The sequence below is a fragment of the Cricetulus griseus genome, chromosome 3 (assembly GCF_003668045.3).
Source record: "Cricetulus griseus strain 17A/GY chromosome 3, alternate assembly CriGri-PICRH-1.0, whole genome shotgun sequence".
NCBI classification, from domain to species: domain Eukaryota; kingdom Metazoa; phylum Chordata; class Mammalia; order Rodentia; family Cricetidae; genus Cricetulus; species Cricetulus griseus.
In genome coordinates this window covers 254,424,200-254,450,695 of record NC_048596.1, presented here as the reverse complement: position 1 = coordinate 254,450,695, position 26,496 = coordinate 254,424,200, and the positions used below count along the sequence as shown (strand labels likewise).

Below are 26,496 nucleotides of genomic sequence, written 5' to 3'. Positions count from 1 at the left end.
AGGGAGGCGCGGGGACAAACACCAAGCTCACGGCCCCGATTCCCGACTCCTGCGCTGTGTGGACCCGCGTCCCCGCCCGGTGTGGCGGCGCCGGGGGACTCCTGTAACTTGCTGATCCCACCCCTGCGCGGGCTGGGCAGAGTGCTCAACTCCGGGCTGGAGAATCCGGAGGATCGATAGTGATAGTAGGGAAGTAGAAAGTCTCCCTGCTCCCCGAGAGAGCGCAGGGCCACCTCGCTCAGCAGCCGGCAGACTGGGGAGGCAGCGCCGCGCGTGGAGCGCTCGGCCAGGACAGCCCGCGGCGGGTCAGCCGGAGGCGGGAGGGAGGCGCCGCAAGCGGGGGCTCGACGTAGACGCCCGCGATGGGAAGTGCCTTATAAAGCCGCGGCTTTCCCGGCGGGACAGACTTCTGGCGGCGCCGCCCAGAGCGCCGGGCGCACACAGCCGCCCCAGAGTGTGCAGGGAGACCGGGCACATCCTCCGGACACCAACCTCGCCCCACCGAGACTCTTAACCGCCGCTGCGGGGCTCGGCCGCGTTCTAAGAAGGACCCGGGACCGCTCCTTTCGGGAACCACTCTGCCCAGGAGGACCCCGGGTGGGGGCCGAGGGCGCCCCCGGAGGCAGGGGCATGCGCGGCCCGCGGCATGGCCTCGGCGGTGTTTGAGGGCACGTCGCTCGTGAACATGTTCGTGCGCGGCTGCTGGGTGAACGGGATCCGCAGGCTCATTGTCAGCCGGCGCGGCGACGAGGAGGAGTTCTTCGAGATCCGCACCGAGTGGTCCGACCGCAGCGTGCTCTACCTGCACCGCAGCTTCGCTGACCTGGGTCGCCTGTGCAAGCGCCTCCGGGACGCCTTCCCCGAGGACCGGCCCGAGCTGGCGCGCGCGCCGCTGCGGCAAGGTGCGGGGCTGCGGGGCTATGGGGCGCCGGGGGTTGCGGGCTGTGTGGGGGTGGCGCTGGGGGAGGAACAGAGCGACGAGATCGTGTCAAAGTGCAATGAAGTCAGCGGGAAGAGTTACTTCAACTGAGACTGTTTCTTCCCTCTGCTGCTCGGCACCTGACGTCTAGACCCCGGGTTCCCTGAAGAAGGGCACCCAGTGGTGGTTCAGGAAGGACTGGGAGGCGGCATGGAGCCTGGGGCACACACTCCTGGGGGATAAATGGGTGGGAAAGGGGACGGGGTCAGCAGGACTCTAGTCCGACTGTCCCAAAGAATGAGTCGCTTCTGAAGAAGGCAGAGCTTTGCGAGGCGACACCCGGGGCTGGCAGCTTCTGGGTTCCAGCCGTTTACCCCGCTATGAGAACCAGTGGCGGCTCGACTGGGCTTGCTAAAGAGAGTAGAGACAGTTGTAGAGTGTCGGAATTGGGGGGTCGCATCGGGTCTGATCACTGCCGGGGTCCTGCCTGGGAGAGGCCCCGTCTCTATGCTGCCCCAGGACAGTTGAGCCTGAGCGTGAAGTGCCACGCAGCGGTTTTTTCCACCTCTCCTAGGAGGGGACCGCCCGCCTGCATCTGTCGGGCCAGCCCAGGGTCCCCACCCCTGTGCTGGGTCCGCATTCGGATTTGATTATCCATGGCCGCCTCCTCCTTGGCCTTGTGAAGGTCCTGGTTGGCTGTGACTCTTGTTTTCTCAAACAGCGGTGGCTTCCCTTTCCTACTGCCAGCAAAGGGACTGAAAGAGCGGAGGAAATCCCACAGAGGCCTTGGTTGAGTCGGGAACCAATGAGGTGTGGGGCATTTAGTTAGGGACCAGAGGGATGAATAGAGTTTCTGAGTAGACTTCTAGCCAGTGTGAGGCCTCCCAGGGCTCCGACGCCCACAGACCCAAGCCCTCCTTTTTTCACAGTCCTCCAGGCAGCAATCCAGGGGCAGCTTGTGGCGAAGGTACTCAAGGTTAGCCGGTACCTAGCTCTTTGGCTGTCTGTCTGGCTAAGGTCTGAGATAACCTCCGTTCCCCCGGGTGATAGACCCCACCCGCGTGTGGATTATGTGGGTAATTAGCTTCATTCTCATGACACATCCCCTGGCAGACACATCATTTGGACACATTCCCAAAACCAGCGAGTGTGGAGGCCCCAAGTGACAAGCCTGCTTAGATCGCCATCCCAGCCCCTCCCAAGGGGTTGAGCACTATTTCAAGATTGGACCTGTTTCTATTGTTTTAAATTTGTTATTTGTTACATTTTTATTTTAACAAATGAATGTCTGATCAAGAAAGCATAACGAAGCGTCGGTAGTTTACTCAGTGGCTTCTTTTGGAATAAGGTAGGCCATAAACAAGTTGAACTTCCAGGCTGTTCCTCTGAGCAGGTCTCAGAACACAGCTGTTAACCCCAGGCAAACTAGAACCGGGTCTACAACCTATAACAGACAGTACCTATTGCCTGTGGGTTTTTGTGATGAGTGAAATGCCTGGAAGTGACTGCCGACCGACTGTAAGTCTGTAAAAGCCACTGTTTACTCTCAGCACCAGCCTCTTCTGGCCGGGGCTGCTGGCCCAGAGGGTGTCGGAAGGGGTGTGGCTTCAGTGTGGAGTCACAGGTGGAAAAGGCCTCCCCTGGGGCAGATGGGAGGAAGTCTTCTTGCCTTGTTCACCTGACCTCTTTTGCATTTATACAAACTCCAGGAGTCGTGTCACAGGTGCTACAGTGTACCCAGGCAGTCTCCAAAAGGGTAAAACAAGGGCTATAAGAGCTGCTTTGGGGTATGTAAAGAATAGGAGACTGCAGAAGTGGGGCTTAGATTTGGCGATGGAGTGGCAGGAGCAGCTCCCGTGAGTCCCAGTGGTTGGAGGGAAAGGAGTTTCTGATAGCATGCTATGTAAGTTTTAGAACTGTCCACCACTGGTGGCCATTCTTAACTGATGGAAACCTTACAAAGGTCCAGCTAGTATCCCCTAGATGGAATGAAGATGAATCCCTGGAGCAGTAGAGGGGTGACCCTGAATCACGATCCACTCTGATTCTCCCTTCTCTGCTGGTTCTTCCCTAGCACGGCCCGAGTTTTGTTTCACAAAGCCAGGAAGGCTCCTTTTCGTTCTTTGATCCCTTCAAGTCTAGGGAAGTCGTGCACCAAGTAAAATACCTCATCGTAGCACAAAAGAAGATTCTACCTCATTTCCATACAAATTTGTTATTTGCATTAAAAAATTGTCTGGATTTTCAAATTTTAAACAGGAAAGGCATGCAGCTGTGTGTAGTGCTGGCAGTTTAATTCCAGTCAGTCAGATTCCCAAGTCTGTATTTATTAAATTTCTGGACTGGGTTAGATTTGTGCTCTCGGTTCATTAGAAAAGCTTCCCAAGGAAATGGGTCCCTGAACTGCTCCTGGCATGCTGAGCTCCTGACACACTGTGGGCCAGCCACAGTGCTACTTTGCATTTCTGAATCTTTATGCAGTTGAAAAGGTGCAGACCCCTCTGCCTTGCTTCCTCCAGAATTGCCATGAGAGAGATTTTAGCTAGGGAGAAATCGACTTTTTTCTCTTTCTGTCATCTTATTCTTGGTAGATATCCATGGGCTTTTTATGCGTCCTGTTACCATTCAGGCAGGGATTATGGGGTAGAGACACAGTGCTAACTACCTCACCTTCCTGACCTTCTGTTTGGATGAGAAGGGATAGTGCTAATCTCAGGATCTGTATGGCTTCTGTCCTGTATCATTTCTTCACTGAACCAGGTCTCTCTCCAGACACTAACTAGCAGTAGGTTGGTAGCTTACAACTTAGGGCTGAAAAGCCACCTCTTTTGTTGTCCTACAACCCTGGGAGGGGGAGGTAGCTGCTTTCTGTGGACATTATGTTTGGGTTACCAAGGTGTCCCCCTCTTACTTTTTTGCTCTTTCCTCACGGGGCTTTGTCTTATGTTTAAGTCCTTTGTGGTGTGTATTACCTACTGGTTCAGATTGTGAGCGAGACCTCTCACACATAACGTCTTTGTTTCAAGCAGAAATGTGCACAAATTTTCCTGTGGACCATTTGAAGCTCTTGGAGTATTTTGATCCTCTTTTTAGTAGCACCCATTGCAGATCTGTGACATCCGAGCTGGCCCGATTACCTCTGCTGCCACAGATTCTATTTCAAAGTGGCCAGGTGAGCGTGAATCTTTGGTAACTCCATTTGGGGTCTACATCCATTTATGTGGTCACCTATTGGCTGCCAGGCACTGTGCAGGTGCAGAGGACAGTGGAATGAGAGAACCACAACAATCTTGCAACTTATCTGTCTTTTTGATTTTCATATTCTGGTTAGGAGAAACTCGTTAGTAAACAAGATCACCAAGTAATAAAGAGATCACTCTGGCTGCAGAAGACAGTGTGGTTAGGGACCTGGAGAGGCAGATAGTGGTCAGTCATGGTCTCCCTCGTCACTGAGGCCTTTGAGCCAGGGAGTTGATTTGATCTGAGCTGAGCTCTAGCTGATGCACCAAGGAAGATGGATAGAACAAGGGAGCGAGAGCATGGAGGCAGGGCTGCTGGGACCACATGTCATGGAGCAGGTGTGAGAAGGGGATGGACGCTGATTGGCCTGGCAGCCGTGGGGACATTGAGAGTCTAGAGGTTGGTGTGTGACCCACAGCACAAACCCAGAATTCTGACACAGGGTTTGCCCTCTGCTTCAGTGGGGCCATCTCAGGGGACTATGGAGTGGGAGGTGCTGGCTGAGGCTGCCAGCCTGGAACCTGGCATTTAGCAGCACAATTTGTAATGTGGTGTTTCTGTCTTTGCTATATTCATTTTCATCACCAGTGATGAACTTCTTCAGTGTTCAGGACATGGCCTCTCGCTAGACTTCAGAGCTACAGCTGGGAAAGTACCGGGAAGGCTTGGACACGGATGCAGCACCTGTCTCCTATATCCCAAACTACCATTCAGTTCTCCAGGTCTGCTCCAGTTTCCCATCGCATTGTCTTCACCTGGACGTCAGGGAGAAGTTTGATGTTACCACCAAACAGGGAGGGTGGTGCCTGATTTCATGCTATTGATCTTGTACTATGCCCTGGGTAACCATGACATCTGGGTTGCCTTTCCCAACTGTAGGTGGAACCAGTTAGAACTTACATAGCTGGTCCAGAACCTTGTGCCCACATCACAGCTTCTCCCCATGAGACCCTAAAGGAGATGCTTCTACTTCTCCAGTGGGCCTCACTGTGAGAATCCTGAACCCTGTGCCCTCAGGCTGCCCTGTAGGAACTTTGATTGTTCCATTTCAAAAATCAGTTTTGGACCTGATATTTCTCTATTTTGGTGACACATTCCAGAAGTAAAAGGAAATCCATTCATGCATTGTGCATAGTTGGAAATAAGAGTAGCCATGATACTTGTGGACAGTGATACAGAGAGAATCAAAGAGGCAGATAGTGGTCAGATAGGACTCCTGTGGGGTCCTCCATGGAGCTCAGCTTGTTGCAAAAGAAGTGTGTGGGCTTGAACTTGGGAGGGTGCAAGGGGCTGGCAGGGAGGCACAAGTCAGCCTGTGTTTTGTTTGAGTATCTTCAAAGGTGAAAGTCCAAGCCACTGTGATTTCCACTGGGTCAGCAGCAGCCTGGGGACAGTAGACTGAAGGCACATACTGTCGTGTGCTGGTACTGTCATTTCACAGAAAGATAGTTATAGTATTTTTATATTTTGTATTCTGGGGGTTGAACTCAAGGCTTTGTGTGTTCTAAGCGCCCGTTCTACCTCTGAGCCCTGCTTTTCATGCTATTTTTGTTTGCCTTTGGTGCCTTAGGATCACACTGTGTGTCCACTGGCTGGTTTTAGTTGCCACCACTTAAAAGGTTGTGTTTCGTCACTTCTCAGTCTGGAGAAGCCCCTGAGAGACCCTTGATCTGACTTTTTCCCTGCTGGTGGGGAGTCAGGGGCAGAGTAGCCGTAGTCCTTGTGCCCTGTTCATTCCTGGCAGCTGCAACGTCCGAATGAGGCCAGGTCACTGGTACGTGTGCTCATGTGCTGTTAGCTGTCCTGATGACACTGAGGGCTGGTGCCTGTCTTCATCCCACCCCCAACTTGAGTGGTGATGGTCACAGGCCACATCTTTCTTGTAATTGATACATGCAAACTCCTTCTCCTGTTTGTTTGGAGAACCAACGTTTCCTTACCCTTTGCTGATGAGGAAAATATGTCCCAGCACTTAGAATAGGGATGGGGGGCGGGGTGGAAGGGACTTTGTCACATGGGGTCTCTTATTCCCATCATTACTTCTCCTGCTTCCTGTGTGAGGACATCGAGGGTCTGGGAGACTGGGTGGCAAAGCAGGGGACACAGCCCGGTTACCATAGGAGGGCACTACATTTGCTACCAAACAGTTGGGGTTGCCTTGCTTGCTCTGTCACCTGCTGCTTGCCCTGTGGCTTTTAGCCAGGTTGCTTGATCCTCAAGCCTTGGTATTTCTGCCCTCCTCCTCCTCCTCCTCCTCCTCCTCCTTCTCCTCCTCTTCTATTTAGCATACAAAGTAATAGGTTCCATGGTGACAATCCATGTACATATTTTCTCCTAATTTGCCTCTCAAACCCGACTCCCCTTCTTTCCTTGCTGGTGGCTCATTCTTGCTATAATAGCAATAAGAACATCTGTATGTCAAGGTGGTGAGTCCTACTGAGTAATAGCGACAAAGTGCCCAGCACCAAGCTAGACTCATGGAGTTGCTGGCTTTCCCAAACTGTTTATCTATCCCATGCCATGAGTAACCCAGTAACCCCAATAAAAGGCCTCTAGGTAGGAGAATGCCAGAAGGCCTGGTGCCCAACAAGACTAGTGTCCTTGTAAGGCTAATCCACCTAAGAGCCTATTCAGGCTCCCTTTCTAGGTGTGACCCCACCCTCCCAGTGACTCTGTCCTGGCTAAGAGAGTGTACCACAAACCACAGTGGGACTGATTGGGCCTGTGGCTTCATTGGTTCCCAAACTAGTATTTACTGCTTGGTGTGGGTCAGACTTGACTGACTGAGGAACCCTGGGTCATTGTATGCGTCACTCTAAGAAACAGAATTGCCAAGCATGTGGGGTGCTTTTTTGCCAGAACCTGCCTGGGAAGCCGTGGTCTCTATAAACTTTTCTTTCTTTCTGCCTCAGCTCTGACCACTCCACATCCTCCCCAGCCTCAGGGCCTCTCGTGGGCCTCCATCCCTCCCTCACCCTCTGTATCTGCTCATCCTTCAGGCGTCCTCCTGCTAGGGTGAGTGGGCCCTTGTCCTAGGGCCAAGACTCTGCCTGCTAACTGTGTGTGGCCTGTGTATGCCTTCTGACCGCCTTGGGGCCAGCACAAATACCCAGGAGAGGCAGGGCTCCTGCCACAGTTTTGGCCACACCAACCTTGGCCTTTGGTTTTTGAACTTTAGACAGTGTGCCCTTCCTGTGTGGAGAGGTGAAAATGGGCAGGTATCCTGTGCCTTTTATTTAAGACAGACTGGCGGGGCAGGAGGGGTAGCTCCTTGGTAGAGCCTATGTTTAGCATAAAGGCGGCTTCAGGATTGATCTCCAGCCCAGGGGGAAAGAAATGGCCAGGGGGAAAGGAATGGCCAGGTGAAAGAGTTTTCTGTTTGTTTTGTTAAGATAGGGTCTCACCTTGTAACCCAGGCTGGTCTCAAATTTAATATCCTCCTGCTCCGGCTCCCTAAGTGCTGGAATTACAGGCAAGTGTTACCATGCCTGGCAGCTTCTAAAAGCTGCCTGCATTTTAGGAAGGGAATTTGCTTCAGTTGGGGGAGAATAATGAACAGACAGGAGGGATTAAGAAAATAGGAAAAATCAGAAAATTCGATTCAGATGTATTTTTTCTCCTACTGAGAAAGCGGCTTAGTCCCAGCAGGAGGCCCCTTCTGGGAGCAGGAAGCTTCAGAATCGGAAGGAAGAGGAGCTTCCTCCTGTGGGCTCCGGGGAAGTTTCTTTCTGGCTTCACCTCTTCGGCTTCTTCCTCCTGTGTTCTCCTTCCAGCTTCTCATCCTGGGAGAGATGTGGAGGGACACCTCCACCTCTGTGGTCCCTGTATGGGACATCACTCCTCACCTGCCAGATGAACAGGACAGAAGGGCAGGGCAAGCCCACCAGCCAGAGTCCTCTGGGCTGTGATAGGGTTCCAGTGACGGGTTAGTGTTCAGCGCTCTTCTGCCCTATGTCAACACACGCTTGTGCATGTGCAAGTCATGAGCTCTATTGTGCAATTGCACTGAGCAAAGAGTCACTGCCGTTTTCCAGGACTTGAGAGCCTCCACTGGAACACTCACCTTAGGAGCCGATTATTTCTTAGGCTCTGCTTTTTGACTACCTGTTTAGAGGCTGGGGTTCCTGCTCAGTAGAGAGAACTCTTGCCTTATGTGTTTAACCTCCAGGGTTCTATCCCTAGCAAGCCAGCAACAAGCAAGAAGGAGGGCAGGAGGGAGGGAAGGAGAAAAAGAAAGCAGATATTTAGAAATTGTTGAATTTTTGTTTTAAAGTATGTTGTCTTCAAAATATGTGTGTATTCAGCCTTTTAGTAGCCCCCAGGCCTGAGATTGTGTGTACCTCTTTCGCGGCGCACAAAGGAGAGCCCGGCCCTTCTGTGTGCAGTGTGTTGATGGCTACATTTGTTAAATGGACAAAAAGCCATTTCAATGCAGTTTGTTATCTGTTATTTGAAAATGTCTCCAACAGAAAGGTTCCCCCAGGGCTGTCCTTTGTACAGAGTTGAAAGCTTCTTCCTCTTAAGAGAGGCAGATGCTGTGGGCCATGGACGTTCCTTAAAGCACTCACTCCGATGATTCCCTCAGCTTCTTGCCTTTATGAGCAGGATTCCTCTGCCGAAGCAAGCACCCGGGTTAGAAGTGCACCCGAATCCCCATGGCACCCACCCCCAACCAGCCCCCGGCAAGTCTTCTACAGAAGCCCGAGGCAGTTGTCTCAAGTGTGAAGACCAAGCTGTGTTGAACAGAACATGAGACCTCAGACGCAGGTTGCTGAGATTAGGAATTTAATTTGTTTATGTTTGCTTCATTCTGTTTTGGTTCCAGGAATAAACATGTTTACTTTTGCCAAAAGCAGTCATTTATAAAATAGCCACAAACGGTTCTTTTCTTGTGAGGCTAAAGCCCTTTAGGGACTAAGCCACACCCTGAGAGGGGCAGCTATAGGCTGACTCTTTTTTTAAGATAGGGTCTTACTTTGTAGCTCTAGCTGATCTGGAAACTCCTTGTGTAGACCAGCCTGCCTCGGCTTTCTGAATGCCAGGGTTTCATGTATTTGGCTTGCTGAAATTTATATATCATATTGTTAATAATTTTTAAGCATTTAGCTGCTTGTGCTAAACTTAGATAAAATTCTTGTGTCACAAACTATGTGTTGGTAAATTTTAGGAGTTGAGGGTATATGAGCAATTACTTTTTCAGAAATCAGAAAAATTTCAGGGACTATGAAACCTGGGTCAAATTCTTCCCATGATAGTGGGCAATTGTCATTTTTGTGAGTTTGTGATTGAAACCCTTAAGTTTAGGTGGTGTGTTGCCACCCTCTGCTGGCCAATTGTAGAACTACAGCCTCTCAATGAAGCTATTTTTTTTTTTTTTAATGCATCTATACATAGTCACAACTAGTTTGTCCACCTCCATTATTGACCACTACAATCTCAGATAGCAAAGTCATGTTAGATATGACTTGGAAAGCACAGTTGTTTATGCTTGCTGCATTCAGTATTAGTTCCAGGAATGAAGCAGGTGTTTGGTTTTGATGCAGTCAGCTAAGTACAAATTCTCAGTTCATTTCTTGCAAAGCTAAAAAGCCCTTTAGGGAAAAAGGGCCTCTGGGCAGCTACAGGCTGACTTTTCCCAAACCACTAATAATACTTGGAGTATAAAACCCAGAAGCATCAGGTGATCTAAAGCTATTGTATTTAAAAACATTAAATAATAAAGTTGAAGTTGTGGCTTCCTGTACACAAGTGACATTTCGAAAAGCCAGCCTAAGCCAAATAACAAACAAGAAAGAAAAAAAAAAGAAAGAAGAAAGAGCCAGATGACTTCAGTTTCAAGGAACTCAGCAGGTGCAATAGGAAAATATGCAAATATGAGTAAATAGTGCACTGTGCTAGTGGCCATCACGCTTAGACCCATGAATCTTGTCACCTGTCCCCAAAAGTCAAAGCAGAGACCCATATGCAGACTGCTCTCAGAACTTGGCCTTTCACATGTGGTGCTTGCATTTGGAGATCCCACCAGCTGTGACACTCAGAAACCCCAAGAGTGTGAAACAATGAGAAGTTTCAGGAGGAAAATATATTTCATTTTCTGCATTGCAGCTCCAGAGTAGAGGGAGGTGTGTGTGTGTGTGTGTGTGTGTGTGTGTGTGTGTGTGTGTGTTTATGTGTTTATTTCATGTGAAAGTGTTTTTTTTTTATAGAAAACATTTTTAAAAATTATTGAAGTGAAGTGATGTCCAGGATGCCAAGGAGAGGGCACCGTGAGCTTTGGGGTTTGGGGCTGTCAGAAGCCAGGTGGCTGGTGGTGACTCATCTGTGCCTTGCTGGCCTGAGGGCTGGTAGGGGTAAGGGCCAGGTGCTGCAGCTTCCTCTTTCCTTCTTCTCGAGGCTGTGCTCCTCAGCTCTGGGGCTGTAGCTGCAGCAATGGTCATCAGATTGTGTTGCTGTTAGGAAAACTTCTCAAACACAGAGGAAGCCACCATTTTGCAAAGCTGTTGTATCACCTGGTTAAGGGCCAGTGTTCCTTGTCACTCGGGTAAGGGTGGTTTTTGGAGATAGGATCTGGTGTCTTAAGAAAGCCACCTTAGACTGCCAGCTTGATGGTTAGCAAGGAGCCAGCACGGGGAACTGACTGCTGGAAGCAGTTTCTGAGAGACACACCTGTTATATCAGAGCTTGTGTGGGAGTGTCCCACAGTCTTCCCTTCCCCATTCTGATGTTTCCCTGTTCCCGTCTCGAGCACTCTTGTATTTCCTAAGAACACCATGTGGCTTTCATTCAGAAGCATAAAGACTGGACCAAGGAAGCAGATACAACCAAACCTGATGGGCTTTGTAGTCTGAATGCCACTGTGCCTTTGACTGTGCCAGAGGCTGCACCATGGGCATTGGAGACTTGTTGGCCAACGGGGCCTGTTTCTCAGTGTTGTCCCACAGCTGTGAGAAATAGCAGGGTCAATATGCTAATGCTGTTTCTAGAGGCCTGAGGGGTACCCTTGCTTTTCTCTACTGCAGCCTGGTCATGGCAGGGCATGAAGTTCATGTTGAACATGAGACAGACAGCAAACAGTATTTTCAGTAGATCAGCCTTTACTATTGTGTTTCTTGTTTATCTGGAATTTACAGTTCACTGGATGTTCTATTTTTTCCTTGTGAAATCTGACTGTCCTGAAATACTGATTTATATAGATGATTTTGCTGTGCTAAAATACTGACCAAGGCAACTCACGGAAGGAGGAGCTTATGTGTGCTTATAGCGCCAGAGTCCAAAATGGCTGGGATAGCATGGCAGCGAGCAGTGGGCATGCAGCAGGGGTCCGGAGCTGAGAGCTCACATTTTGAACCGTAAGCAAGAAGAGAGAGAACTAAACATGGCGTGGGTTCTTAAACAGTCAAAGCTTGTCTCTGGTGACATACTTCCTCCAACAAGGCCACACCTACTAGACCTCCCCAGTTTCACTAACTGAGTGTTCAAACATTCTGAGCCTATCTGGGGACATTCTCTTTCAAACCACTACACTGGCTAGAGCAGAGTGTATTTACCTCTCCATTGGCAGGTGTAAACCCAACTAAGAGAAACAAAGATGTAACCAGGGTTCTGTCATCACAGCTAATGATCCACAATCAAAGCTCCTTCATTGAGAACCCAGACAGATGCTTCTACCTCGTGAAGTGGTGTAGATTGGCTTCACACCAGCTGCACACTGGCTGTACAGGAAGATGGTTTCCTATGGACCACGCTTTCAGAGAATAAAAGTAGTTGCTGTGTCAGCGTGATGGACTCCCATCTAGGACTGTAGTTCTGGGAAACCGGAAGACAGCTTTACTTCTTTGAAGGAAGCAGCCTTCTCTGGGACTGTTATATGATTTTCTTTTTTCTTCTTTACACTTTCCAAGGAGTTTTGACTTGGCTCTGTCCTCTGCAGACTACTCTGTAGCAAGGAAGGATGTTCAAAGTGGGCTAGTACAAAGAAGAGTCCTGCATCCTCATCCTTGGGTGTGCACACAGGCACACCCTCTTGCATCCTCATCCTCATGTATGCATGCAGCCACGCCCTCTTAATGACAGAGAGAAAGGAGAAAGGAGCCTTTGACTTCTCTCATTGTGTGGACACCATGAGTATGTTTACACCAGCTGAGCCAGCTGTGCTGTTTCTAGGTGATATCTCTTATAGACCACTGTCATTCATGTCACATGGTCCCCCAAACACACCATCATGCCACATATGACTATTTCTCTCTTTGAACAGCTCAGGGCTTTGGGCAGACATTCAGGAACTCTGGCACTCTGATGTTTTCTGCTTTGCTTTGCTTTTCCTTTCTTCAACAGACAGGGTTAGGGTGGGGCTTGGGAAGAGAGGGAGGGAATGGCTGAGTTCCTTCCTCTAGGGATGGCTAGGGTGTTGTCCTTGAATGTGGGCAGTGTATATGAAGCCTGAGGTTTTTCCAGTGGAGCAGTCACAACCCGCTCTGTCACCTCTGGGTTTTGCACATTCCATGGCTGAGGAGGGGGAGAGGGAGGAAGAAGGGACGGGATCAAAAAGTGCTATCAACAAGCAGGGGTACTTGCTCACCTGGAGGGCCAGATGAAGGAGGCACTGGTGTGGACATTAGGGGTAGCCTAGGTTAGCCTTTTAGAAATGTCCTCTCATTACATCTGGGGACTCTCGGGTAGGAGCTCTCAGGAACGGTGTGTTCTGGTGCCTCCTAATTTCAGCTTGTTTTTAGAAATTACTTTGATCGTGTTTGTTGATCCAGGTGGTCAGTTACTTAAAACCTTAACACTTTGCCTTTTGTGAACAAAGCCAGACAAGAACCTGAGAGAAACTTTTGGGGACTGACCATAGTTCTGGGATCTGGGTCTTTGGGGTTCTGTTGCAGATCCTGGGGATTGTGCCATTCTGGCCATACAGAGCCTTGGACAAAGCTAGTATACAAAGGAGTCATAATTCCATCCATTGAAAGCTGGTGAGAGAAGCTAAAGTGGGAAGTCTTATATTTGTATTGTTCATGGGAGACAGAGAAAACTTCTCATCTCCCAAGTATGGCCTTAAGCCATAAGATTTTAAAAATAAAATACTGCATGGCCCAACAGCCAGTCAGAGCCTGTGGTAACCACTCTGTGGTGCCTATAACAAGCACTGGTGCTTGGGTTCCTGGAGAGGGCCATGACTCATGCCCACATGGGCTTTCTCTGAGGTCTTTTTACCCATTGCATTTAGATGACTAAATATGGACTCCATTCATACAGACCTTGCGGTGTGGGCAACTGTCACTGGCAGAGTGAGTCCTTGCCTATGTCATCAGGGCTGGTAGGTCCTGGGCCACACACCCCTTGTTCAGTCATCATATTGATGGCAACTGAGGGGTCTCTGGCTGTGTCCCGGTATTAGTGGCATGGCCCCAGAATGTCCCACTGCAGGGCTGTCCTCCTTCCATTGTCATTTTTGGATGTGTGCCTTCACTTACAGCAGAGTCATACACCGTCGATGGTGCTTCGCAGGGCAGGGGTAGCACAGGCCTCACAGGTTAGCACTTGGCACACACACAGGCTGAGTGAGTGCCGAGTCTCCTTTATCTCAGCCTTGCCTTTCTGTTCTTTTAAGCGAAAGTTTACAAAACAAGTAATTCCTAAGTTTCAGTTTGCTTGCCATTCTGGGTAGCATGATGAATTGTTAAGCCACCTCACCCTGCCTCTCCTGAGATGAGAATGGTTCCTTTGTCTCTTGTCTTCACGATGTGTATGCCATCCCACCGCCAGCCATAGCAGCTGTCTCGTTGTCTCAGTGCTCAGGGTCCTAGGACCCCTGCTTTGCTTAGTGCCGGTCATAAAGTGGGGAAGTAGTGATGCTGGCCAGAGGGGCACGCAAAGAGAAGCTAAGGAGCCCCTCTTCAAGAGAAGAGGTGAATAATCTCACCTGAATAAGGAGACCAAAGCCAAAAGCAAACCCCACCAATGCAGGCAGAGGTGGCTAAGATCTACCGTAGAGGGCATTGTCTGTCTGTGAAACTGTGGAGGTGAAATTCATGGCAGTTTTCCAATCTCACTTCAGACTGCGGAAGCTACAGCTATGGCCATGGCATTTGATTTGGGCTGAATTATGGAAGAAAATGTTTATCATTTTGGGTCTGGCTCTATGTGTGGTTCAAGAATCCATGGCAGACATTGAGACATATATATTTTAGGAATAGGACATTTTGCTGTGGCAGATGACATCGTGGTGGAGTCCTTAGCGTGGGATACCTGTTGTGTATGTGTTACCTATGTCATCATAGGCTGCTCGCCTCTCTGACCTGGATGTTTCTGTCTCTGCTCTAGGACTGCTTGCCATCAAGGAAGCACATGACATAGAGACCAGGCTCAATGAGGTCGAGAAGCTGCTGGAGACTGTTATCAGCATGCCATGTAAGGTGAGCAAGACGTCTGGGGGGGCAGGGAGGCCAGAGTGGCCATCACCACCCAGACTTAAAGACAGCTCCCTGTATCTCACTCACTGTTTCACTGGCAGACAATCAAGGGAAGGAAGACTTCTGTGGGCTCTGCTAGGTTCTTTCAAGTCATGTGGTGTGAGGCAGGAGGGAACAGGCTTTCTACAGAAGTGGCAGGCTTTGCTTTCTTCCCTTGCCTCAGAACCCATTCTTCTTGCTTAGGTTTAACAGGCGCCAGGAAGCCAGGGGCTGTGTCAGCATCATTGGCAGCTACAGTGTTCAGTTCCGTCTCCCTGGAACTCACAGTGTTCAGTTCCATCTCCCTGGAGCTCACAGACTGAGTCTGTGAGCTTGATGTGGGGAACTAAGAACCTGGAGGGTCAGGCGGAACTCCTTAGCACTATTGTCCCCCTTGGTGAATGACTGAAGTAGAAGCGACCCAGCAGGTAGTAAGGAAGGGAGCTGGGTGTGATATACCAGCTGTGTGCAAAGCATTCCACAGAGCCACCCACCCTAGCCGGAGGCCTCGCCTGTTAGCCACTTGTAAACAAAGAAGCTGCAATGATCCACTCACTGGACACAGTCCATCAGCTCCTGCCCAGGCCCCAGGGCTGCCTTCTGAGCATCATGTCAGTTGGGGTTACCTCTGTGCACAAACACCAGCATCCCTGTGGAACCTACTATGGAGAGCTTTTCAGCCTCGGTAATGACTGTGTTTATCCCCAGTATTCTAGGTCAGAGGTTGTACTCACCTTCTTTGAAAGATCGCCTCTGGATCAGGTGTTAAAAAATGATAATGTCCATAAAATTCAACCCAGCTTTCAAAGTCCTGTCAAAATATCAGGTAAGAGCTGCAGTGAAGGCGTGGGAGAAATGCTCTCGGTGGCTGTGGTGGTGGCAAGGTCTTTCTCAGTGTGGCATTTTGGTGGGTGGGCTCAGCCTCCCCATTGGGAAGAACAGAAGGCATTTGGTGAGATGCTCGGCACCATTCTTGGGAGGGGTAAGAAAGTAGGGAAGGCTGGCAGGGAAAGAGAGACAGGGCAGTTGTGTCTTAACCGCACAGGGATGACAACCCCAGTTGTGTGCATGGGTGAGCTGCGTGGGTGGGTTCCAGGACCTAGGGTGGGAGAGGTATCCTAGATATGGCTGTGAGTGCACAGGGTGGGTGGTCCATTGGGGCTGTTGGTGTCTGGCAGCTTCCTGGATTATCTTAAAGGAGAGTGGACAGTGTGAGAGCCTAGGGCCCCTCGGTAACTTGAACCTGCCTTCTAGAACCATCTATACAGCTTGTTGTGAGTAGTGAGGCTGTTAGTCTGGGTCCATGTCTGTGAACCCTCCTACAGGGATCAGTCAGCAGAGGCTCCGAAGTCTCATTGGTTGTCAGATGGAGCTCTGATTCCCTACGCTGGCTCATGGGCAAGCTTCTGCTCTTGCGTCTGAGTGGGAACAGTGCAGGGTCCTAGGCCTGTGTGTTTCGTTATTTCATTGTTTGGGGCAAATGGGAAAGAGAACAGCAGAACCCTTAAAGGGATGGGACAGTGCCTCAAGATGACCTGGAGTCATCACAGTTGAGGGGACAAATGATTTCAGGAGCTGCTTCTGGAGAAGTACCCTGTCCCCTGTCCCCTGTCCTGCCTTATTTTATCATGTAATGATCATATCATGATGTAATGACAACATGGTGCGTGTTTGTCCTGTAAGACTGAAAATAATGCGGTGAAATTAAAGGGGTGAATGCAGATGCCAGGGTTTTAGGTATGTTTTTATGTATTTTTGAAGGACTGGTGACAGGTCCTTGCTGCTGTGGGAATATTCCCTAGCGGCCTTTGGTCATAACAGAGGTGCAGCATCCAGGTCTGCAGAGGCAGGGATCTTGTCCTTCTTATGCACCTTGAGACACCGGACCATGTGAGATGTCATGCCTGGCTACGAAGAAACTGCCAAACAAGTTGCTGCATCAGAAAAAAAAAAAAAAAAAAAAAAAAAAAAAAAAAACACATGGATGGGAGGGAGGAGCAAGTAGGAAGACATGGGGCAATGGGCCTGGGAATATGCCCCTTAGGCACTGGTGGGCCCCGATGGAAAGAGTTGGTCAGGGGCTGGTTTGGCACAGAACCCTGGTTAACAAGCAGGGAATTTGTAAATGACCTGCCGCCAAAAGTCTTGGTGCAAGGTATAGTGTGTGTGTGTGTGTGTGTGTGTGTGTGTGGGTGTGGGTGTGGGTGTATGTGTGGGTGTGAGTGTGGGTGTGTGTGTGGGGGGGGTGCGGTTGTTGCTATGTGAGACAGCAGTCTGGGGATAGCCTCCTTCCTAAAAAGTGTTTGGAGCTCTTCCACGGATGTTCTCCACTCCTGAGGCTCTACCCTTGGGTATTCCCAGCTCTCCTGTTTTAGCTCCCAGAACAACCAGGCCTGTCTGGAGCCAGAGCGTCCTCACATGAACTCGAGTGCATGGATATTAACTGGAGTGTGCACAGTGAGCAGCATGCTGCCAGCTCCACTTAGCGTGTACATCACTCTCCACTAAGGGAGCAGACACGTTCAATAAGCTGCAGAGACTTCCACACTGATTTCTTCCTTTTTAAGATTTATTTATTTTTTTTATATGTATGAGTGGTTTGGCTACGTGTAGGTCTATGCACCACACAATGAGGTACTTATGGAGGCCAGAAGAGGGCATTGAATCCCTTGGAACTGGAATTATGGGTAGTTATGATCTACCATGTGAGTGCTGTGACTCGAACCAGGTCATCTGCAAGAGCAACAGTTGCTCATAACTGCTCATCCAACTATCTCTCCAGGGCGCCTTTCCCCTATCTCTTAAAGGATTCCTAAGACCCATCGTCCCTTCTCTTAAGGGGTGTCTTCATGCACTCTGGCATTTTGGAAGACAGTGGGTGTTATGGAGTTGGCACAGACCCCTCTCTCTTAGGGATGGTGATCTGGGCTCTGAGTGTCCAGACTTTTCACTTTCAGTGTTGAGGCTGTAGGTGGTAAGGGCTCCACCAGATGGCACTATGCACTGATTGTGCTGGAAAAAAAATCTTGTCAATATTCTGGGGCCTCATCAAGGATAACCACTCAGACTTAAGCATTCCTTTCCTGTATTGATTTAAATGTTTATTAAGCATAAGAGAGCACAGGTCTTAAGTGTTCTGCAGTGAGGCTGTAGCTATGCAGTGCAAAAGAAATAGAGGTCTTAGCTCCACCTAGTTATGGCCAATAGGACCGATGGATTTCTGACACAAAAGCAGGTTGTTCCCATTCAAGGTTTGAAAGGAAACACATTTTTGGTGTGTGTGTGTGTGTGTGTGTGTTATTTAATCTATTCAATCTTAGCCTTAATTTTTACTATATGGGGATAGGCAAGTCAATCAGTTGATAAAAAGGATATTATTTGTGCTTTTGTTCTGTTGCTGGGATAAACTAAAATATAATGCCAGGGGGCACTTAGAAGGGAGGAAGGCTATACTGAGAATGCCACCACAGCTGACTAAAGATCTGCAGAAGACATGGAATCAGAGACTTGATGACCTGAAGGGGTGGTGGCATAAGATACGTGTTACAAATTAGGAAAATCGCTATTAAGGCGCCATGCACACAGATTGAAAAATGCTAAAATCATCCGTTGATGGAGATAAGCTAAGCAGTGGGTGGAAGTTCAAGTAAAAACAGGGTTTGCATAGTATTACGGCCTTCATCTCCAAGATAGTTGTTGACGGATATTGGATAGTGGGCCTGTGGACTTGAATAGCGCACATGCATACAGGCACCCTGTATTTCCACAGAGGGCCACTCAACAGGCCCTGTGGGATTCTTCCCAATGGCACATCACCTAGGTCTAACCACCTGGGAATCAAGCTCTAGGAAGAGTTGTAAAGTCGCTCACCTCAATTCTTTACAAGTCATGAGAAACAAGGAAAAACCAGGAGCCATCAGAGTCAATTAGCTCAGGGCAACACGGAGTTCTGCATCGGATCTGTGGCAGAAGAAAAGGCTGTCAGCAGAACACTGGGCAAACACCACTGAAGGGGCTCTTCACTTAGTGGTATTGTCCCCTTGTCATTCCCCAGATGTGATGAGGGACCCTAACTGTATGAAGTGTTGACAGTAAGGGGAGCTGCTATAGGGTATGTGTGTGTGTGTGTGGGGGGGGGGGTCCTCTCTACATCTTCATGGCTTACCTATAATTCTAAAGTTAACTATAAATTAAACATTATAAAATATGAACACAGGACTATAAATGTATCTTGAGGTCTGGGGTGTGCCAGCGTAGCGTATTTGTGGCCTTGAGTTTGATCCTTGCATAGGGTTGGGTGGGGTTAACTTGAAAAGAAACTTCTTCAAGTGGTAGGAATGTGACTTCAAACATTAAAGTAGTTCATGATTTTTTTGCTGTGGGTTCTAAATTGGCAGACAAGAAATTCAGGTCTTAAGTTTGCTTGAAAATAGGATGTAGGCCCTGACATTTTTCTTTAATTTTGTCCACCTCTAGCAACTAACTCACCGAAGCCAAGCCCACCTCCCTAAAGGGTTCCCAGCCTTCCAAAATGGTATGAACAGCTGGGAACTGGGTGTTCAAACACACCAGTCTATGGGGGAGCTCCACCTACTTGTGAAGACTGATAAGAGTAACTTCCCATTCAAGCCGTTGTTGTTCAGTGTGGGGATGGCACCTGGGGAGGACGCCACTGAAGCACTATTAGCCAAGTGGTTATTTGCAGTTAGATTCGTGCTAAGCTTAGACTTTCTTTGTTGTAAATTTTGGATAATTCCTCTTAGGTCTTTAAGTCACAGCTCTTCTTAAGACCTTGTTTTTAAGTGAATAGAAGAAATAAAAATATAAACTGTCACAGCATCTTTGCCCCAGTTTTAGCTAGCACAGGTATAAGAGAGCCATGTGTGTGTCTGGCCAGGTTTGAGCCTGCTGTGGTATCTGTTCTTGTGTCAGTGTTTCTCAGTGAGCCATCCCTCCTCAAGCCAGTTTGGAATGGCTGCACTAAATGTTTTTAGATTCAGCAGGTGGCTCAGAGTGATGAGGGTGAGGATGGGGATCCAAGAGGGAACAAGAGCTTCTCAGGATCATCTTTTGTGAAATACTGACAATTTGCACAAGGTCCCTTTGTGACCTGGGGGCTGGGACTTTGAGGGTACTAGAGACCAATATACTTATTGTCCTCAGGGTCCAACTGGCCTTGGGAACTCTAGCTCTCCTTTATGTCCCCAAAGGCCCTTTGTCATAGACAACTGAGGAGTGACTTGTTCCAAATCTATTCTGGAGGGACCAGTATAGATTCCTGGACTCCACAATTCACATTTAGCAAAAATTAGGCATGCCGGTAGCTCCAGGAGTTTGTACAGAAGCGACTTTGCATCAGTGACATCTGTTTGAACTCCCAGATTCCCTTCCCCCCCCCCATATTCCCTTGGCAAAGGGGTGGGAGAAGGAGCCCTAGACTGTCAGTTAGCCGTGTGGAGGCTGCGCTGGGGCTGCCTGCACTTTTTCAGATGGACAGATTTGGGTCAGAGCTAATAAGAACAATAAAGAAAGTGGCTCTTTGCTGCCACGCCCTTTGAGTGGGGAGATGAGGGAATCGGAACTTTGTGTGGGGTTCAGTGATGTTCAATCTGACAGCTCAGTAGCTAAGCGTCCCCCCCCTTTGTTCTTGGTACAAGCAAATGATGACCTGAGTTCGCAGACCGATTCCTTGTTGGTTTGTGGAGTCCCTCCCAGATGGAAGAGCAGGGAACGAGGGAGGGGAGAAAGCCAGAAGCTGAGAGCCCATGGCTGTGACTGACTGAGAAGTGCTCCAAGAGACCCATGACACATGCTGGCTTCTTCTCCAGGAAGCCAGGAAACTGGACTTGCATTTCAGCAAGGATTTGGCAAACTGATGAATAATCTTTTGTGAGAGTGAAGAGGAAACCTAGTTTTCTTTATTCCTTTCTGGGTGTTCCCTGATTCTCTACATCTGGAGAGAAGTTCACAGAATGAAGCACCAAATGACTAGAAAGGTTAAAAATAAAAAGGAAGTGACAATTTCATCATGAAAAGGCACATTATAATTTAGGAATAAATTTGATCATGGTCAGGTGGGGGAGGACTAAGATAATCCTTTAAACAAAGGCATCTGATGTCCCATAGCCCTTAAGACGGGGAAAGGTACTCTTGTTGGCTGTGTGTGATAGGAGGAGAGGAGAGACTGAAGTCAACTGTGTCCCTAATGTGAGGATTCTATCTTGTGAACTAAACATACTCGTTACCTGGGGTATGTGTTAAGTGTGTCTTTTAGGGTGAGAGCCTGGCTTGAGAGGACTAACAGAGGTGGTCCTGAAAATGGAGCTTAGCCGCCTAAGAACCAAAGACTGGAGATGAGTGAGGCTCACAGAGAGGGGAAGATTCCAAGGCCCAGATGGCACCTAGACTGCTGAGTTCCTGAGGAAAAGGAGAAACACAGTTCTCTTCTGAAATGTCAAGGCTGCAGTAGACAAAAAAGAGAGAGCCGAGCCATTCTGGCTCTTACAGTCAGCTCTCTATATCTGTGGACCCAAAATCTGTGCACTCAACCAATTACAGGCCAAAATACTGGGAAAAAGTGCTAGTCTACTGATCAAGTGTAGCCTTTTCCTTGGTCATTATAATAATGATTTACATATCATTTATATTGTATCAGGTATTATACATGATCTAAAGATGATTTAAAGCCTAGAAGGAGAATGGGTGTAGATTCCAAAAACACTGCTCCATTTTGCATTAGAGATTTGAACATCGTAAGTTTTGCTGTTCAGAGAAGGTGTCTGTAGCTAAATGGATGCTTGCTTGCTATGATGGAATTCAGGACTCCATTAGGTTTTATTAGGATTTACCTAGCATTAGGTAAATCCTTGGAGATTCTCAAATACAATCTTGAAGGTGTCCCATGGAGGAGAAGAGTCCCAAGGTCACAAGGTTGCAGTCTAAGCCTCCAGCTTAGTGACTGCTACCAATGCTCCACTTCAGCCCTCCCAACCATAGGAGAGCCCTTAGAACCCAACAGCCAGTGTGGATACAGGAAGCCGCTTTTGTTTGTGGATTTTTCTAAAGAACCCCCATCTGTGCTTACAGGGAAAATATTAATGTACATACACAATTTTATGAAGCAAAGCCAGCAGGTTGCTCGTTTAAAATGTACTCTGATCTCATCTGATGCTTAGTACTAACCAGGATGTGGACGCTGCCAGCCGGATCTCAGCCAGGGCTGAGGTCAGAAAGGGTAGGGAGACTGTGTGATGCTGCATGTCACAGTGATACATAGATCCTGCCTCAAGCTTGAGCCCAGTCATGTGTCTCCTTCCCTTCATCCTTCACTGCAAACCCAAGTGGAAGGGCACATGGAAGGTGTTTGGATAGCCAGAGGATCTTCCTTTAGGGAAATGCATGCACTGCTCCTGTGGGCACTGGTATCAGCACCTTAAACTGCCTGTCTGAACCCTAGATGGATTCTTGGAGCAGCAGGAGAGAGAATGAGAGACCCTAGTTGATGGGGAAGGCGGAGATTAATGTAAACCTCAATTCTAGCATTTTTGTCACAATTTCACACACACACACACACACACACACACACACACACACACACACACACACACGCACGCTGTGCTGTGTGGTCCCCTCACCCAATTTTCCCTCTTGTCACTCTCTCCCTCCCACACTGAACCCGTTCTCTTTACAGTTCCCCCTCCTATTTTCATGACTTTTTTTTTTTTAATGACACTCTATATTTAATTAGAGTTGCTGGCATGAGCATGGACGGGAGGTTATTTATTTATTGAGTTTGACTGTATCTACACCCCTGAGGAATATCACTATCTTTTCCATGGTTCCCATAGCTACCTGCCTGTATCTCCTCAGGAAGGGGTCCCTCTCCCACCCATGACAGGTGTCGATGGATCCAGTCTTGTGCAGGTAGCCATTGTTGTTGTGAGTTCTGGGTGCAACAGCTACATCAATACCAGAAGACAGCATCTCATAGCCCTCATCCCCATCCTCCAGCTCTGACATTCTTTTTGTCCCCTCTTCCACAACATTCACTGATCCTTGGAGGGGTTGCTATAGATGTTCTGTTTGGGGCTTGGCAGTTAGCATCACTTATTCTCAGCATTGTGATCAATTATGAGTTTGCATTAACAACTGCCCACTGTGGTCAATCTGTGATAGATAAGTCCTGAAATTCTAAACCCAAGTGCTGACTCTTCCTTATGACTTTGGTTTCCAGAAATCATGAGGTCCAATGGATTTTGTTTGGCAAACACAGAAACAATAGTTATTGACCACAGCATACCCAACGGGAAGGACCAGCTCCTGGACGCAGACTCCACTGAGCATTTGTGAGTACACAGCTTCTGATGTCGAATCATGCATGGGGTTGAAAGCTGGTGGCTTGTGCAGTGCTCTATAGGAAGGGATGGACATGGCCCTGAGGCACCCAGCAGCAGACGCTGCCAGTTTAGAGGTCCCTGTTTTAAACACTTGCCTCATATTCTGGTGAGAGTTTGATTCATTGATCTGAGGAGAGGCCTAGTCACCCAAACACTAGGGCGTTCTGAAGAAGTTACAAAGTTCCAGGATCTGGTTTGTGCTGGTTCTGAGGTATGAAAGCGCATCTTCTGGTCCAGGCTCCAGAAGCCACATGCTGGATTGGGGCTGTGACACGCGTGTGATCTCACAAGTTTATGAGTGCACCCTTAGAACCTTATTCTAGAGAGAGGCCTTGATTACTGAGGGCTGGACAGCCAATGGCCTGCTTTCTCCCACCTCTGAAATGGAACCTCTGACCAGAATGTGTTTTAGAGAGCCTGTCACCTAGAGGCCAGCAGGAACAGCTACCCACATGCTTGGCTCCTGCCGGTCAGCTCCTTGGTGAATTACCTGGGTAGCAGAATCGTTGGACAGGGTGACAGGAAGGCCTGTCTTTGTTGCTGGGTGTTCCTGAGCAGAGAAGGGGTCCCTGGGAATGCTGTGGAGGCAGCCCCATAGCAGCTGGTGGTGTGAAACTGACTCCTCCCACGACAGTCCCTGGCCAGCCCCTCCTCACACAAAGCAGAAGAACTTCTCCTTGATGATCACTCATTCAATATGCACCAGAGTACCATCTCTGTCAACCAGAGGTCCCAAAAAACTGCATGTGGTGGGTGCAACATTCCATGGTGTCTTGGCCAGGCATGCCTAGAGGCTAAGCAGGCCAGGGGATTATTCTGTCAACACAGTGTCTCGATTTTGTTTTTTGAGACAGGGTTTCTCTGTGTAGCTTTTGGAGCCTATCCTGGCACTCATTCTGGAGACCAGGCTGGCCTCGAACTCACAGAGATCCACCTGTCTCTGCCTCCCAAGTGCTGGGATTAAAGGTGTGCACCACCAACGCCTGGCTATCGACACATTCTCATGCAAGCTTCTAATATCATGTCCTCTGTGAGGTTCTTCAGTTCCCACTAACTGTGATCCGCAACGTGCATCAGTCTCTTGGGAGTAGGCTGTTGAACACTCAGAGACTGCAAGGCTGGTGGTGCTTGATGCTTACCATGTGGCCTTGGGCTGTGAGTCCGGGCTGTCATGCAGTGGAATCTGCAGAGAGCACCCAAATTTGACCCCAAAGGATGGTGGGCACCATGAGTGATCACTGAGCGGGTGACATGCCCGATGGAGGTGAGGCAGGAGGGTCCTGAGACATCTGACAGTTCTCCCAGCTTCCCTCCCGTCTTCAGGACATGCTTTGGTCTGGGGGAGGTGATGAAGGCAGAGCAGATGGTAGAATGTTGAGGATGGTCCTGCATACACACTGTGTAAGCTTTCCAAATCCATGCAATTTTCACCCTTCAGAGGCCGAATCAGATGGAATCAAACCAGGCTTTGGCCACCAGGTAGAGCCTCCCTCCATGACCATAGGGGGCCTCCTGTAGTGTCCCTCCCTGGTCTCCTTGCAAACTCCTCTTCCCTGAGGACATATCCCCTACACCTGCCCATCCCTTGCTGTTCTCCAAGCTGACACAGGCCTGGCACAGAACAGAAGCCAGACTATCACCACAAATAAAGGAAGTCCTGGCTAACTGGCTTAAACAGATGTGGAAAGTAATTGCAAAGGCACCAAAACTCAGAAGTCCAACTTACTATGCAGGGCCACCCATTTTATCCAGTCCGTATATTCACAGTTCTTCCCGTGTGTGTCACATGCCTGGGAAGGACCTCATCTCATGATGTCCCTCGTCACCTTTCACAGGGCCTGTATCCCTCAGTATTCTTGACTGCACTGGCTGCTTGTTGCTTTCTCTTTCTTCTCTATCTGGGGTCCCATAAGGTGGCCTTCACCTTTGTCATCTCTTTCAGGTTTGAGAATGGTGGCGAGTTCACCCCAGAGCTGGAGGATGGCGATGACCCGACAGCTTACGTCACCAACTTGTCCTATTACCATCTGGTTCCATTTGAGACAGACATTTTGGACTGAGCCTCTCCATCAGGCCTTCTCTGCCTCAGTCCTTGACTGCATGTCCTCATGCTGCCCCACTGAGTGGTCCCAAGGGCCAAAGCTGCTGCTCAGCCTGGGCCTCCCAGGGTCCTGAGGTTCACCCGGCCTGGATGTCCTGAAAGCGGAGGCTCAGGGCCTCTTGATGTCCATGGGCTATCCCCGGGCTGACTCCAGCAACAGGAAGCCACATGTCCTGCAGCCCTGAGGGGCCTCTTACTTGCACTCAGCCCCACCAGCCTGCCTCTTCTCCTGGGAGGCACTGTTCCTGTGGGCCATGCTTCCTCTTGTTCTTACTGCCTTCTTGAGGGGAGCATTCTCCTTGATCACATGCCCGGAGTTCCCATGTTTTCCTCATGTGTCAAAGGTGTGAAGCATTTCAAGAGGGTATTTGATACGTCACCAAGGTCTGGATCACAAGGGCAGGGGATATTGAGTGACTCAGGGCTTCCCTGAGACGTGTGGCTTTACATCACCTCCCTGGAAATGGGGTCTGGGGTCAGCTGGAAAGAGTGTTTACACAATGTCAAGCCTAGAGGGAAGTGCTGGCTTCAGAGAGAGGAAAGCATCCTCGGTGATGCGCATATGAACCCAGTTCGAAGTTTTCCTCCCTCCTCTCTGCCAGCATCTGAGCTCCTCTGCCAGGCTGTGATACTGTTACCACCACCAAGGGTGCTAGAAGTTCCTTCCCCCGGTGCACTCAATGGTAGAATTGCCATCATGAATCAGAAAGGAAGGGATGGGAGGAAGAGACGCTTACAGCTTGGACCACAGGAAGGTCTGGGTCCTGCGAGCTCATCTCCTCACTGTGTCTACTAACGACCAACACTTGCTAATGTAAATAATAGTAAATTATTGAAAATTCTAATTCTTTTACACACTGTTTTTAATCTATTTTAATTAAATAAAACCTATTGCTCTACTTTGATCTAGTGGGGATGTTTGTGTAAAAAGATGTGGTCCATTTTGTCCCTTGCATAGGAACAAGAAAGAAGGTAAATGCTGACACCGACCCCCACTCCGCCTCCACTGTGAGACCTGACCCTAGCACTTTTCCTGGCACACTAGTATTTATGAAATGTGTTCTCACCGGGTGTGTGTTTGTGTGTGTGTGTGTGTGTGTGTGTGTGTGTGTGTGTGTGTGTGTGTGTGTGCCTATTCAAACCAGATAATGAACAAACAGCTTGGGTTTGCTTTCATTTTGACTTAGGGGTTTCCCCTTCTCTGCTTTCCTCTTTGGCAGTCATAGGAAGTAGTGTCTCTGGTGACCCAGCTACAATACAAATGGTATTTCCGTGAATTTTGTCTTCTAGCTGTGTTCAACTTATAATGCATCCTGCTTTTCATGTATGCTACTGAGGGACTCACTGGGGTCGACCAGTTATCTTTGTTCTCTTACAAATTAAGATCAA

At 49.0% G+C, this 26,496-nt stretch overlaps 1 protein-coding gene across 1 annotated transcript; it reads left to right on the top strand.

Annotated features, from left to right (window-relative positions):
• Pxdc1 (PX domain containing 1) lies at positions 1–26,012 on the top strand. Its single transcript, XM_027409265.2, has 5 exons — positions 1–902; positions 14,483–14,574; positions 15,319–15,436; positions 22,844–22,955; positions 24,949–26,012. Exons 1-5 carry the CDS (start codon positions 647–649, stop codon positions 25,064–25,066), a joined length of 696 nt encoding a protein of 231 aa, XP_027265066.1. The 5' UTR covers positions 1–646; the 3' UTR covers positions 25,067–26,012.
• The last annotated feature ends 484 nt before the right edge of the window (positions 26,013–26,496 follow it).

Bases quoted from the DNA above. Each gene is read 5' to 3' on its own strand.
- Pxdc1 (XM_027409265.2), top strand. From the start codon at position 647: ATGGCCTCGGCGGTGTTTGAGGGCACGTCGCTCGTGAACATGTTCGTG. The intron at 14,575-15,318 runs GTGAGCAAGACG...GTTTATCCCCAG, and splicing joins TTATCAGCATGCCATGTAAG to TATTCTAGGTCAGAGGTTGT. The intron at 22,956-24,948 runs GTGAGTACACAG...CATCTCTTTCAG, and splicing joins GCAGACTCCACTGAGCATTT to GTTTGAGAATGGTGGCGAGT.